Source organism: Eptesicus fuscus, chromosome 10 (genome assembly GCF_027574615.1).
Source record: "Eptesicus fuscus isolate TK198812 chromosome 10, DD_ASM_mEF_20220401, whole genome shotgun sequence".
NCBI lineage: Eukaryota > Metazoa > Chordata > Mammalia > Chiroptera > Vespertilionidae > Eptesicus > Eptesicus fuscus.
Genome location: NC_072482.1, coordinates 31,022,901 through 31,038,924, shown reverse-complemented (window position 1 = coordinate 31,038,924; position 16,024 = coordinate 31,022,901). Strand labels below are relative to the sequence as shown.

The window sequence follows — 16,024 nt, the reverse complement described above, 5'->3', positions numbered from 1 at the left end:
GGCTACTCTGTACCTCCACTGAGTGTCAAGGCAGCAGTGCCGGTCCAGGCCTCTCCCCACAGCCCATGCCTCTGTGTATAGCAGGTTTCTGACATTTGTAAGAGATAACTCCCAGAGTCATGACAAACCCACAAATTTGAAAATACCTCAGTACTTTCTTTCTAAAACCCTGTTCCTATTGGAAGCTGATTAACATCTTGTCATTCTTTCAGAAAAGTGTCCCCTAATAATTGGAGAAATGTAAACACTCCAAACTCCCCGTGGAGTCTCCTAATGCACTGGTATGTAAAGATTCACAGAGAATCTAGACTATGACCGACATTGTTCTACTAGATTCTGGGCAAACTCTGATGTTAAAGACCAACCAAGCTCTGCTCTCAAAGAAAACATAGTCTGAGGAGCTGTGGTGGAGACAGATGATAGACAAGTAAGCAAATAAATAAGCAGGGAAGTTGCAGCTAGAAGAGCTGTGAAGGCAGAATGATAGAGGGCACTCTGATAGGGACTCCCCAGCCATGCCTCTCAGAAGAAACCAAATATGAACTGAGCCCTGAGTCACTAGAAGAAGCCAGAAATGGGAAGATTCTTAGAAATCTCTTTGCAAGTGCAAATTCTTGAGTTCAAGAAGGCTTTGTGCATTCCAGAACAGAGAAAGGGCTTGTGGGGATCATGAAGAGGGAGAGGAAGGAGGAGATGATTCAGATGGTGTGCAGAAGTCAGATCCCTTAGGGCTCTGTAGGTCATGTGACCAACTAGGATGAGAAGAAATTAGATGATTTTAAAGTAGGGAAGTGATGTAACGTGACTTACATATTAACACATTGCAGTTGTGTGTAAAATGGATTGTATGAGTGCAAGAACAGGTATTGGGAGATGTTAGGAGACTATATTGTAGCCTCTTCAGACACAGTTGATAGTGGCTTGGATTACAGTGACATTAGTGGAAAGAGAAAAAAGTAAATAAATTTGAGATATTTTCTGGATATAGAGCTGATAGGTTGGTGGGGGGCGGTATGGAAAAATGGAGAATCAAAGTTGACTTTTAGGGTTTTGGCTTACTGAAACAGATAAATGGTAGAACCTTAGACTGAACTGGGTTAGACTGGCATTCAAATAGCCCTGAAATCAAAATGTCAATTTTGAACACGCTGAATTTGTAATGCCATTATAGACACGATGCAGGGAGTCCTGAATTACATAAATGTGCCTTACACATTTATTTGAAATGTAATCATCCCTCTTTTCTTTTCCTTTTTTATCCTTTCATGAAACATCATTTGGTAAACATCAGGTACATAAGGCTAAGAATAAACACTTTCTTAGGCTTTTTCAATTTACCTTCATGTCCATCATACGCATTTGCAGATGGATTTTTTTAGACGTACGTTTCAATTTAAAAACTTCAAAATGCGTATTACTTTATGAACTGTCTTACAAAGGTGAGTAAGAAGATAGAGCAATCAGGCTGTGCTTTGAAGCCGGGAGAGTGCTGATAAATCAGCCTGTCTCACTATCATGTAATGTACTTCCTTATACAACACTGTCACACTGGGGACAGTTAAAAATTTGCTTCAGCAATGTGACACATGACCAGATTTTCTGGACATAGAAGAATTAAAATTGCAAAGGCTAAATTGCTAGATTCCTGGGGTTTACTTTGTTCTATGAACTTCCTCTTGCTATACACACAGAGTTGCAACTGTGTTCACCTGGAAGAAAAACCTGTCTCCCAAGTATGGGGTCAAATGAAATCCTGTGACACATTGTAGTGAAAATATCATTTTCAGTCTATTTTCGCATCTTGATCAATAACTGTTGACAATACGATGAAAAACAAAAAAAAAAAAAAAACACGAGTTAGATTATGTACTCATCCACAAAGTCATGAATATTTGGATAATAAAACTGTCATTTCAGGGTCTGTTCTGAGTTGATTGTTGCTGACTCATTAAACTATCTGTAGGAAGGAGTTGCAGGGAGAAGAATTCTGGCCATTGGCTTTGGAGCTATCTAATTTAGTGATGGCAAAATTCTCAGTCCAGATTTTTATTGAGTGGGAGGTTACCCAGGAAACTAAGAAGGCCCTCTGGGGATATAAGACTGAAAGGTAAAACTGCCATCCTCTTGCTTTGGACATATGCTGAAGAACATAAACCTATATTCCCCACTTGCCATTTTAAAATAAATTACGAAAGAAAAACTCAGAATGAAATACCATTTAAAAATTAGAATTAAAAGTGGAAGCAAGAGCAATGATGACAAGGTTTATGCATATAAGTATAACCAATGGACACAGACACTAGAGGGGTGAGGGCATGAGCGGGAGGTGGGGGGTTGGGTATCAATAGGGGGATAAGGACACATATGTAATACCTTAATCAATAAAGAAAAAAGAAAAAAGTGGAAGCAAATTATGATAAGGGCTAAGACGAATTTTTTAAAAGTTGGTAAGTTAAGACAAAGTTTAAATGAGAAAAAAAAATTAAATAAAAGAAAACAAGGCAGGACTAATAAAGGCACGGTTTCTTAAACTCCTACTGGCTAAATACAAAGGTCACTGGAATCACTGAAATTACACAGAATGACTACAATTGCCATACAAAAGACTAGAAGTTAAAAAAGATAAAATGCAAATCAATTAAAGAACAGGTTAATGAGGTAGCATTTGAGTTTCAAATTGTAATATCCTCATGCAGAGACAACCAGGGACCTTTGAACCAAGTTCAGGCAAGTGCTATTAGCATCTTTCCACTCAGTGTCCTCACCAAAAGGGTTCCCTGCAGAGGGACCTTGGCCAGGACAACCTCTCATAGCTGCTGAGAAATCAACATTTTAGGTCCACAGCAGACTGAAGCCTCTTGCTCTATATACCAGAGGTATTTGGGTCCCACTGTGTTCCTATGTTGATATTCCCTCACTGCCAAGAATAAAAAACGCAACTTGTTCAAGTCCAGGTGTTATCCTGATGGTCTTTGACTGGAATGCATAGCTATAATACTTATTCACTGTTTGCTATTTACCACTTTCTCTCCCTTATCATCTCACATAGTCCTCTCACCATACTGTATGGTATTACTATTGTCCCCATTTTCCAGGTGAAGAAACTAGGCATCAGAGAAGCAACACAGATATGAAAAGGTCTACATTTAAAAGTCCAAGTTCCTTTCACGATACCACATCAATGTATTATCCTATCTAATAAAAGGGAAATATGCAAATTGACCGTCACTCCAACACACAAGATGGCTGCCCCCATGTGGTAAAAGATGACTGCCCCATGTGGACACAAGATGGCCACCACAAGATGGCCAGCAGCAAAGGGCAGTTGGGAGGGACCAGGTCTGCAAGGGAGGACAGTTGTGGGTGATCAGGCCAGCAGGGGAGGGCAGTTAGGGGTGACCAGGCCAGCAGAGGAGGGAGGTTGGGGGCGACCTGGCCTGTAGGGAAAGGCAGTTGGGAGGGACCCAGGCCTGCAGGGGAGAAAAGTTTGGGGGGATCAGGTCTGCAGGGGAGGGCAGTTAGGAGTGACCAGGCCTGCAGAGGAGGGCAGTTAAGGGTGACCAGGCCTGCAGGGGAGGGCAGTTAGGGGCAAACAGGCTGACAGGGGAGCAGTTAGGCATCAATCAGGCTGGCAGGGGAGTGGTTAGGAGGTGATCAGGCTGGCAGGCAGAAGCGGTTAAGGGCAATCATGAAGGCAGGCAGTCGAGCAGTTGGGAGCCAGCAGTCCTGGATTGTGAGAGGGATGTCCGACTGCCCATTTAGCCCCGATCCCACTGGGCAGTCGGACATCCCTCGAGGGGTCCCAGATTGGAGAGGGTGCAGGCTGGGCTGAGGGACACACACCCCCATGCATGAATTTTGTGCACTGGGCCTCTAGTTAAATATATTCAGAAAATATGCTAAAACATTTTTCGACGAGTACTAGAAATTTGACTGTGTACATGTCAAGAAAATCCATTCAATAGTAATTTATTGGATACTATCAGGTACAAAGTTGCATGGAGAGATAAAGAGAAAATAGAACAGAATACCAATGACCTCAAATACATCAATTAATACTACTATAAGCTTGATGCAGTTAGTGACTGCATTGAATAATCAGAGAAAGCAGAAAAAAAGAGATTGGATTGCCAAAAGTTCTAAGTTTGGTAAGATAAAAGAAACAGATCACGAAGACGATTGATCATACACACACATATACACACCCTTCCAAATATCACACATAATTACCAGCATACAGGAGGAAGGGTGGAAAATGAGTTCACATTATTTTTATGAGTTAGTGAATGAATCATAGTGACTTCCTTTTGTTGCTCTATACCTCTCGCCCACCTTCCCCCAATCAACACTAGTCTCTATTCTTGGACATGGTACACAAATTAGTAACTATTAACTCACACTAGGTTAATACCATACCTACACTTCACTTTTCTATTTTCTCTCCATAAATGGATCCCAGGTAAATGGTGTACCCTAACCTCAAAAGAAGTAGGAATAAGTTGAACATTGACTAAGAAACATACCTGATCAAAATAGGATGTTTTCTATTTATAAACTGATATCAAAATTTGCATAAATAAAAAGTATTTACTTATTTCATGCAAACAGTATAAATCACTTCTACATAACATCCACTTTAATATAGTGGTTATATGTGTTTTTTAAAGCAGGATGCTGGAATGCTGTTGGACATGATCCCACACAAAAATGTCACTGTCCATTACCACAACCCACATGGTCAAATCCACATTTGTTGTTTTAAATGTTCTTCTGACCTCGTCTGGTCTTCACTTCGAAATTGGCCTAAACAAGGAGAACCAATTGTAAGCCTTGGCCCACTGTTTTCATTACTGATTAACTTCTTATGCCAGTCTTACTCCTTAAGATGATGTCTTAGGAATCTCAGGTAGGTTGGCTAAAAGAAATGTAGGTTGAAGCCACTGAGTTCTCAGATCACTACCTTTCATTGAGGTAAACTATTTTTTAAAATATATTTTGATTGATTTCAGAGAGTAAGGGAGAGGAAGAGAGATAAAAACATCAATGATGAGAGAGAATCATTGATCAGCTATCTCCTGTACACCCACTACTGGGGATTGAGCCCACAACCACACATGAGCCCTGACCTGAAATCGAACTGCGACCTTCTGGTTCATAGGTCAACACTCAGCCATTGAGCCACACCAGCCGGGCTTGAGGTAGACTATATTTATGTGTTTTCTAGAACTGCACTCAAATTTTCACATGCTTATGTCTGAATCCTATGAAGAAATTATTAATTTCTTGAGATCAGGAACTATATATTCTTCTCACTAGTGTCTTACATCTTGTTGATACTTGATGATGCTTTTTATATTTAGTAAAGATGCTTGAGTTTAGTAATAAGACAATTATTTCTAAGGAGAATTCCAAATGTTTACACCAAATAAATCTTACATATTTCAAAAGCATAATGCCAACATTTTTTGCATACATGGTGGGAATAGTACATCTTTTGTAATGCAAATAATTCAAGAATGGAAATAATTGGAGTCATAAATGACACATGATAAATTCATTAAGTAATGAAGATGGCTCCATAATGATCATTTATGAGAGAGCATGAGCTAGGCAAGATTTACAGATAATATAATCATACCTTCCAAAAATTAAGGACCTATACAAAAAAGAGCAATCTAATTTTTATGGTCTTAGAGAGATTCTAATGATGGTGTAACACTGTTAAAACAAATACTTGAAAACACATGCAGTCCCTACTTGCATGATAAAGCAACAACTATATCAACTTAGGAAATGCGGTTTCTTATCTGAACTCTTAACAACTTAGTATCCCTATCCCTATTGATATCCAAGCATTTTATTTCTAAAAATGTTCCTGGGAGGGAGACTATGAGAAAACTGATTGATAACATTTTAACTGATCAGTGCCATTTTGTCTTTGTACTGGGGATCAAATGAGACAAAAGAAGTAATAAAACCTAATATGTTAAAAGATTCTACAGTTAGCTATTCTTTTTTATTTTTCCATGTTTTATACTTTTTCATACTTCACAAACAAATAAGAGTGAACTGTATTTGATTCTATAAATGTCAAAGCTAAGCACTTAAAAAAAGATTCTAAAATTTCTATAAGCTTGTCCAAATATTTGGAAAAAAGGCAGGGCATTTGTGTGCTTGTGTGTATCTGTATGTTTATAGAGAAAGGTATAAATAAGACAGAACATAACTGATTTCATAAATAAACTTTCTGGGGGTACATTTGAAAATAAATGATGATTTTTGACTCCCCAATAGTTATAATTACATGAATACCAAATTGTATGAGTTATATTCATAATTCATAATATTCTAGGAGAACAATGTTACTCAATATAAATATTACATCTTTAAATGTATATTAATAAGTATAGGAACCTACTAGTCTTTCTCTAAATTATAAAAAACCAAATAATATTGTTAGATGATTATTGTATATCTATATTTTGGATGGTTTTTCATAGTCTGAAGATGTTTTAGATGCTTACAATTTCCAGAAGAACTTTGAATTATTGTCTCAAAATATAGGATATTAACTTGAAGAATTTAAAGTGCAAATGAAACTGTGTGAGTTAGATTAATGTGTTTGGAGCACATTACTGGTGTCCCAGCTATGTTGCTTGCATGCAGAATATTTGACTAAATAGGCCTAAGAGAAAATCTCCCTAGGAGTAGAATAATGATTATGCAGTTTGGAATCTGCTACTCTTGTTAGCCTTTGTCATTTGCCACTTGTGTCTGCCTCTTCCTCTAAATTGTGCCTTTGCTAGTCATGGGAGATTTTATCATTAGTGTGTGCATGTATTTTCTCCTATAAATGGAAGCCCTTAAAACTGGAGATTAGGCTTTCTCATTTTGCAGGTTTTATGTTTGAATGTTTCAATAACCTAAATAAGATCATTTTGAAGACTTATCTCTGTAATAATAGATGAAATTATTAAAGATAGGTAAAATAGAATTTAAACACTTTAAAGGAAAGAAAAATTTAAAATAACATAAATACACTCTTAAAACAGATTATATAGTCTTTATAATTGTAATAATTATGTCATTTATGACCTAACCATTTGATGCATCTAGCAGTGAATCTAGAAGATTATATTTCCTAGAAAATATCTACGTATCATTTTCATGCATGGTCATTTGCACATTTTCACTCCTTAATTGATTGAGTGTGAGAGAATAACGTCTAAAGGACTGCTCTAAACCAGTCTCTCTAGTTATATTATGAAGGCTATAGTCATTTTCAAGACTTTGGGTCTCCTAAATCTTGGTGGAAAGCATTAATATACATAATTATAGAAATCCAATCAAGTGAGCAATGATTAGTATTCAGTCAAGGAAATATTATGCACCATCGCATATGACAAAATCAAGAAGGGAACCCAGTTTTAACCAAGAAACAATAACCAAAATCCACATTTTTCAATGTGACAGAATGAAGGTTGTGCTCCTAATATTTCTTAATACACATCAGGGACCACATAGAAAGTACACAAATTGCAATGGTTACAGATGCAGAATACACTCACCTGGGCAGAGAGCAATATTACAAGGCTTATGATGTGTTTCAGGTCCTTCACATGGCCTTCCTCCATACTGAGGAGGTGTGCACGACCTTGTTCTTGTTCTTTGGCCTCGACCACATGTAAATGAACATAAACTCCATGGTGACCACTCCTCCCAAACTCCATGTACTGTAATAAAGCAAAGAAGCTTCAACAACAAAAGCAGAGAGGTAAAATCAAATATTTTTTTTCTCCTTTTAATTAAGAGAAAAAAACACACCACTAATCAGATAGACAAGTATGAAAATATTTTAAAAATTCAGTTAAGGTTCTTATTTGCCACAAAATATAAAAAATAATTAGAAAGTTAGTAATTAAGAAAACTACATGCCCCTTTTTTGTATTTAAAGTTATTCATGTTATAAAGTTGAAATGTTTTCTTTGCTTAATGGAAATGTAGCTCTTTCCTCCATGGTAAAATAGACATGAATTATTTTTAATTAAAAGTAGTATCAACTATGGTAGTATTAGAAAAGTAAATTTCTCATAACAGGAGAAGATCCTCTGGAGTTAACTTTGCATTTAAATAGAAACGGGCCTACCTAATTCTTCTCACAAAGTTTCAGGATTATTGACTTTTAGCGTGTCAGGGAGAAAAAAAATCTGAAAAGTTATGACACATATTTTAAACAGCTTTTTAACCTCACTTTTTAAAAACTAAATGTAGTTTTTTCACTTAAACCATTTTTGGAATAAGGGGGAAATTTCAATAACTGTAGCTACTTACATAAGAGCCTCCTCTTTACCCTGTTTTAAAAGGAGTGGAAAATATGAAGATCTCTTTCTAATAGCCATGAAACCAGAAGATGGCACTGGGAATCCTCCTAATTAATAACAATTTCTACAGAAAACAAATTATCTAATTAAGATTATGTCTAACATAATTAATTGATACCGCAATAGTTCAAGTATACCATTGCAATAAATTCAAACTTGATCAGAAATATAACACAACAGAAATAATAACCACTGTCAATAAATATTGAGATTTTTTCACAAAAAGTCCTTTCCTTGCACTGCCAAATCACCAACCTCATCCCAATTCTTAATATTTGGGACAGTAAGTAATAGCACTCTATGGATAATACAAATAACTTTTTGCATATATATGCTGACCAAGTTGCTATTATAAAAACACATAATAATACCTTAATTATAAGGTACTAATTCTTTTCTATTTATGCTACTGAGCTGCTCCAACTTGTGATACAAATATGTTCAAATATTGGAAAAATTAGCCAAATTGAGTACTATTCAGTGACAAATTATTTAAGGTTCTATAAAACTTGCTAGAAAAAATATTTTTAAATATATAGAAAAAAAGTAAAAGAGTGAGATGAATTACAATGTTTATATTTTTCCCATATAAATTTGAGACAACTGAAGCCAATTTGTATTCATTGGAATAAGAATAAATAGTAAGTATGTATTTAATCTAAAAAAATACACATATACAGCCCTAGCTGGTTTGGCTCAGTGGATAGAGCATTGGCCTGCAGACTGAAGGATCCCAGATTTGATTTGAGTCAAGGGTACATGCCTGGGTTGTGGGCTTGATCCCCAGTAGGGGGCATGTAGGAGGCAGCCTATCAATGATTCTTTCTCATCATTGATATCTCTCTCTCTCTCCCCCTCTCCCTTCCTTTCTGAAGTCAATAAAATTATACTTAAAAAATACACATATACATATATGTACATATAGGCATATAGGATTAATTATAGCAAGAAATTTTAAAAGTAATTTATATGAATATTTTATGTTAAATATATACTTTTAATCAATTTTTGCATTGATTTCTAATTACTGAGATCTCTCCATTTAAAAACATTTTTTCTTTCTATTTTCTAAGTAAAGTGTTAATAGTCTGCATGGTATTCATATTGCTGGTTCTGTTCATTTTCCCTTGATCAAATCACATTACTCTATATACATTGAGTAATCCCAGAAAAAAAAGCTGCTAACCTGGCAGATATTTCTCTATTAATCTCAAAGAAATATTAATATTGATGGCTTAGTTAAGTTATAAAGCTATAATCCTCTGAAAAGTAATGATACTTACTACTTTTTAACAGTCTTTATTGTTCCAGTTGAAATTTTATGACTCTTCTATGTCATTTGAAAAAAGCAAAAACACTTTTTTTTAAATTTGAAAATAACACAAATTATTAATAATTTGTTATTTTAGATACTGTTGAATTAGTAGGAAATTATAGCACATATCTTAAATTTTATAGATATAAGATATGGTAAAATTAGATATTTTATTTTAATGGCAAATATTACATACTTTTAAAAAATTTTTCAGTAAAGTATGAAAATCCATAGATGATCTAGTTGATTTGAAAAACCTATCTAGTAAAACCAAGAAAATAAGTTAAATTAATCAGTTTTTATACTTTTCTTCTTTACTTAGACAATAATTACATTATTATATATCTGTGCTACCTGGAGATGAAGTGAGAAATACACAATACATGCCCAGTCGGGATTGCTCAGTGGTTGAATATCGACCCATGAACCAAGAGGTCACTAGTTCAACTCCCAGTCAGGGCACTTGCCTGGGTAGCAGGCTTGATCCCCAGTAGGGGGCATGTAAGAGGCAGCTGATCAATTCATATTTCTCTATCTTTCTCCTTTCCCCTCTCTCTAAAAAAGCAATAAAAACATATTTTAAAAATAAAAGTATACACTTTATAAAATAAATACACAATACACAAATTATATTACTACCAGATTTTTAAATAAACATACAAATTATCTTATGATTTAGATTGGAAAACTTAAAAAAAAACCTCCTTAAAGTAAAAGGGTTCTTTTTCTTAAGAATAAATGGATTTGAAAACTGACATTTACTTTTTTTTTTTTTTCCCAAAACAATTCCTTCACCTAAATAAATTTTGAGGGATTGGAATACATATAAAGTAGACTAGTGGTTTTCAACCAGGGGCAGTTTTGCCCCCCCCCCCCCCCATATTGGCAATATGCAGAGAGATTTTAGTTGTCACAGCTCCGGGGAAGGAGGAGAGCTACTGGCATCTAAAGGGTAGAGGCCAGGGATGCTGCTAAATGCCCAAAGATGTTCAGGCCAGCTCCCCAGAACAAAGATTTATTTACGTCAAAATGTTAATAGTATCGATGCTGAGGAACCCTGGGGCAGACCACAAAACTATAACTCAGAACAGTAAATAAACAATATAAATCAGGACAGTAAATAAGCAATTTAATGTAGCTCCCTACTTTTCTCAGTTTACTTTCTGTTAAGCCTTATCATTTTCTTTTCTGAGTAATAAGAGTTTTTGAAGAAACTATAATTTCAAAGCAACAATTTTGCAACAGGATGTTTATCTTAGGATCCATATTAAGACATTATTATGTAATTTAACTAAGAAAACCCTTCTTTTGAAATTCGAATAATATGGGTAAAATGTAACTAATTTATAACAATTGATTCGCTTTTAATAGCGCGAATAAATGTAAGTTCTAATTCTATCATTACACATATTTTGTGGAAGGTGACTTTCATATGCAGTTTGTCCTTGTATCATTTTTATTAATTGAATGCCAAATACACTTGAGTATCCACAGTATGACACACTGCGGATGTTGATTTATGAGCTTATTTTCTTCATGGCAATTTTAGAAATGTAAAGTATTATTTTAGGTACTGTTTAAGGTACTATTTAAGCTTTTAAATTCACTTTTTTTTTTTGGTCACTGTTTTCACGATATATTGTACTGAAAAGAAACACGTATTTATCAGAATGGCAAATAACTGAACAAAATATTGAACACAAAACATTTCATAACAAATGCAATAACCATCTAAAAGATATCACAATGTCCCATAGTGGAATAATTATTCTACATTTTTAAAATAATGAAGTTGCAAAATTATTCTTGTTAGAAAATGAAAAAAAAAATTCTCTTTTCATTCTCTTTAATTCAACATCTGAACTATAACAATGATGAAAAGGTACACATTTCTTATTGTCAGTACTATTTAACCAAATTCAGAAAGACTACCTAGATGTATGTGACGGTGAAGAGAAACTAGTAATTAGTATACACGTCTTTAGTAGATACAATAGTGGGAGGTTTAAATATTTGAGGAAAAACTTTACACCAGAGAATATTACTCAGTTTTCTGGACATCAGACCCAGAGTGAAGGGAGAACACTCTGGTCCCACTGCTGATGCTCCTTGTCTAGTGAAGGGACTCATCAACAGCCTGGCAGATAGATGGAGATTTCCAAATGTCTGTATGAATGTGCATAACTAGTGGCTGGAAAATAAGCCCTGAATAGAGAATTGTGAACACTTTAGCACCAGCAGACTTCCATTTGGGCATCCATTTGCCATTAGACTCTACCATTGCATGTTGAAAGGATCTTGAGTATTCAAAAGGATGCTGACAAGATACATTTATATATCAAGTACAACTCCATTTTCTATTGACACGTTTCTCATTGTCAAGGGCAGAGAACTCGATCCTGGAACCCTTAATACAAATACTGTACATAGGGGCCAGTTTAAGTATTAGTGTAGACAATGTACTCTACCCACACTCGACTGAAAATCCCTAAGTATTTATCCATGAGGTTGTTTTACCTACGATTCAGGCATTTTATAATTCTTAAAATCCCAGCTCCTTCTTGCTCCTTGCTTCTCTCCTCTTGACAAACATACCTAGATTCTGTTTGTTATATGGCCTGTTTTTTATCATCTTTTTCATTGTCTTCTCCTTTCCATGACCAACTTAAGAATTTTTCCTCCCTCTGAATCTTTTTATTTCTCACTTGATGTTTTTCTCATGTAGCCTAATTCCTCCTTGACACTTATTTTTCTTGTTTTCAACAGAAATTCTTTACTCTGTCTCCCCTTCCTTCTAGCTTTCTGCACTGGTTAGCTTTTAATTCTCCCTTCACCTACTGCATTGTATCTCCCATTTCTGTTATAAAGGCATCTCCCTTTTCATGGCATCATTCCTCCTCCACATCCTTTAACGTTTAGTTCTTTCAGATCATCTTTTATTTTTATTTGTGATAAAAAATACATAATGTAGAATTTAGCATCAAAACTATTTTAAGTGTACAATTTCGTAGTGTGAAGTATAGTTACATTGTTGTGTAACAAATCTCCACAACTTTTTCATCTTGCAAATCAGGAACTCCATACCCATTAAACAATGACTCCTCCAAACTTTTAATGGGTTGCCCTTGCCCATTCTGCTGGCAAATTGGGATTGTCCCTGTGCTTCCCCCATACCACCCACTCTCTTTTCTTGCTTTTAGCAACTGCAGAACCAGCCATCTCTGGAAATCAAACTCAGCAGAAAACTTTAAAGCACAGTTCAGCAGATGAAATGCTGAGTCAGTGCCAGCCCCTTTCCTTGTGCCCACTCCCTTTTGGAAGCCTCTGGCAAAGCTGTAAATGCAAGTGCAGCAGTCAGTAAGTTTGCATCAGCCATCCACCAAATGGTTGAAAAAAATAAATCTGAGGATTCACTATATCATGTGCTTTGGACTTCTTGAAAGAAGGTCCAGATTCCTTTTAGTGCTTATGTCTACATGAAAGTCAGTGGTTTGAGCGGGAGCAGCACCTACATTATGTAATGCATTAACTGAGAACAAAATTTTGGTATTTCATGGAAAATCTGACCCTGAGTGAGCAAGCTATTGTGCTGTGCTCCATCTAACACACAGGTATATATACATATATACATATTCTACAATGACTTTACGTTTAAAAGCAGCAGACAGCTCTGATGAAGGCAGCCACTTGAATGAAATAAATTAACAGGAAAATCCTTTGGTCAGGGACACTATTTTCCCTGATAGCGTCAGATAAATGGTAAGAAAACAGCTGGCTTTCTTAATGACCATATCAACCACTGCCTTAGACATTGGGTAGAGATCATACTTCCAGCATGCTGGCAAGTTATGTTATTCTTCAAACATGCAATTGGACATTTTCACCATCTAAAGTAGGAAATTTATATTGAACCTTAAATACAATAAGAAGCAGATATAGAAATTTCAACTTTATAGCTCAGTGGGGTAGGGGAGTCATTTATCTAATTTCTTGACTGCTCTGAAAGCAGAAATAATCACATACATAATAAAATTTCACAGTTGAGTAAGAATTACACTTATCCACTCTAATTAAAATGCTTATACCCAGTTCATATGAAAATAACAAATCAATCGTTCCAAATGCGTAGCATGACACAATTCAATAACATCCACAGTTGTAGTTGCTGCTAACACTACCTGGACAGAGGGCAGTGTTATTGCAAACCCTTGATTCTCTTAATGGGCCGCTGCAGTGTGTCCCGTAAGGTGATACACAAGTTCTGGTTCGCACCTGCGACCCTTGACCACAAGTAACTGAGCATGTGCTCCACTGGGACCACTCTTCCACACCAGATTCACCTGCGTGCAAGACAACAAACAGACATGAAATACCGTCTTGAATATTCATATACTAAGCATTATACCAAACTGACATTATGACATGCAAGAATAATTTAAATGTGATAATATGACAGTACATCGAAAGGTACAAGAAAACACTTAGGAGAAAAATAAATGTAAAGGGAGATACATATTATACTATTGCAAGGTCCAAGTTTGCTATACCCCTGTTAGCAAAACTACTCTTCACAAATTCCACTGTGCCATGGACGCTGTGAAGGGGCCAGCCAGAATTTTACAACAAGAATTAATATTGAACTGATTCTCTTCAGGCTTTTGTACTCTGGTGGGAGAGGAAGGAAAAGGCATGGGTAATTTACTCTGGCTTTCTGAACGGGAATATATTGATGTATTCTCCCCTAATTCTTTATTGCATTGCTTACTTTCTAATGCTGGATGAATTGGAACCCTTGGATTTGGGCTTATCTAATTTTTATTGTGTTGAACACTGACACTTTATAATTCATTCCTAGTGCTGTTCCTACTTTTTCATCCTATGCCAGCTATTTTGTGTGTATGTGTGAGAATTTATTGAATACCTTCTGTCACAATTCCCCCCATGATCTAGAGTAGTGATTTTTATTTGAAATAAAAGAAAATGCTTCCATGACTTCTAGTCATTTAATATGGAACTAAATTTTATTCCAAAATAGGGCCCTGAAAAGCCAATTAATGTCTGACTTCATTAATTTTCTTGGTGTAATCATCACACTGAAACAATGTCTAAATTCTACTATCATCAAAAGTCATGGCCCAAAATGACTTAAAGTCAATAATTTCTAAGACCATAGCAATGTGCCTCTGTTTCTATTCTGGCATTATGTTCAGGATAGACTTTTAACTTATTTGGAAACTTGTAGTTCCTTTGCCCAAATTACAAAATCGGGTCATTCACTGGCAGGAACCATTTAAATTAACCATTTGTTGTTGAAAACATTTATAAGGAGAAGTGTTTCTGAAAACTTTATAGTACTGACTATATAAATCAAGAAGCAATTTATATTCTATCCATTCTGTTTAGAATTTGTCTTTGGGATATAATTCAAATAATAAATAGAATATGGTAATCCATTTGTCCATGTGTTGTGAAAGATTGGGAAATGACTTTGAAATTACTTGCAGTGCTACTCAAGGCAGCCGGTCCCCAGGCAGGTAATCCGGGACAGAGAGGGCTTGGACCAGAACATAACTCAATTTGCTGATTTCTTCACTAAGAATTTCTTTTTTTCAAACAAACAAACAAACAAACAAACAAAGCCCAGCTGAAATAAAACACGCTTGCTAAAGTAGTTGAAGCTGCATTTTGCAATAAGCTTCTTTTTTCCCTGGAGGGCCCATAACAACTTGTTCACAAACAAGCATGGGTCCGCAGACTACACTTTGGGTAACACCATTAAGAAGCATTTGCTTTTATATTGGTCTGCATTATTTACCCAGAGGCATAAATTATAATGCACTTATCACTGAAAATATACCATAAAGGGAGAGCAAGGGGTAACTGAAATGACAAATTACATCAAATAGGGCTTCCTTTTAGTGTTGTGATCATGTTTGTCCTAGAAGTTCTATAAAGATCAACCTTGATTATTTCAGTATTTTTGCTTTCACCAATTTATATATAACTAATTCATAAAATGTTACTGAAGACCATTTGAATAATATTTAAAACTCTGCCTCATAATTTGTTTTTATGTTAAATATTCTATCAAGATTAAAAATCATTATTTTATAAAACAAACAATGTGACAATGGTTAAAAATATCCACACATATATGTATATATGCACATAGTTATTTAGCAATGAAAATTTAAGGTTAACGTTAGGGAAAATGTAATGCAATTTTTTCATTTGATATTTCAACCTGTATTTGTAATGAGGTTAAATGAAGTAGAAATATTATGGTTGTTAGTTATTTAAAGGCCAGAAAATCTTGAAAAATGTGAGT

General features: G+C 35.3%; 1 protein-coding gene across 1 annotated transcript in view; it reads right to left on the bottom strand.

The window, feature by feature from the left end:
* The window catches only part of ADGRB3 (adhesion G protein-coupled receptor B3), a 705,567-nt gene that overhangs the window by 421,282 nt on the left and 268,261 nt on the right, over positions 1-16,024 (bottom strand). The window contains exons 3-4 of the mRNA XM_054722440.1: positions 13,875-14,036; positions 7,569-7,733 (exon numbers count right to left, since the gene is read on the bottom strand). Coding sequence (XP_054578415.1) covers positions 7,569-7,733; positions 13,875-14,036 — 327 coding nt within the window. The remainder of the gene's footprint in view (positions 1-7,568; positions 7,734-13,874; positions 14,037-16,024) is intronic.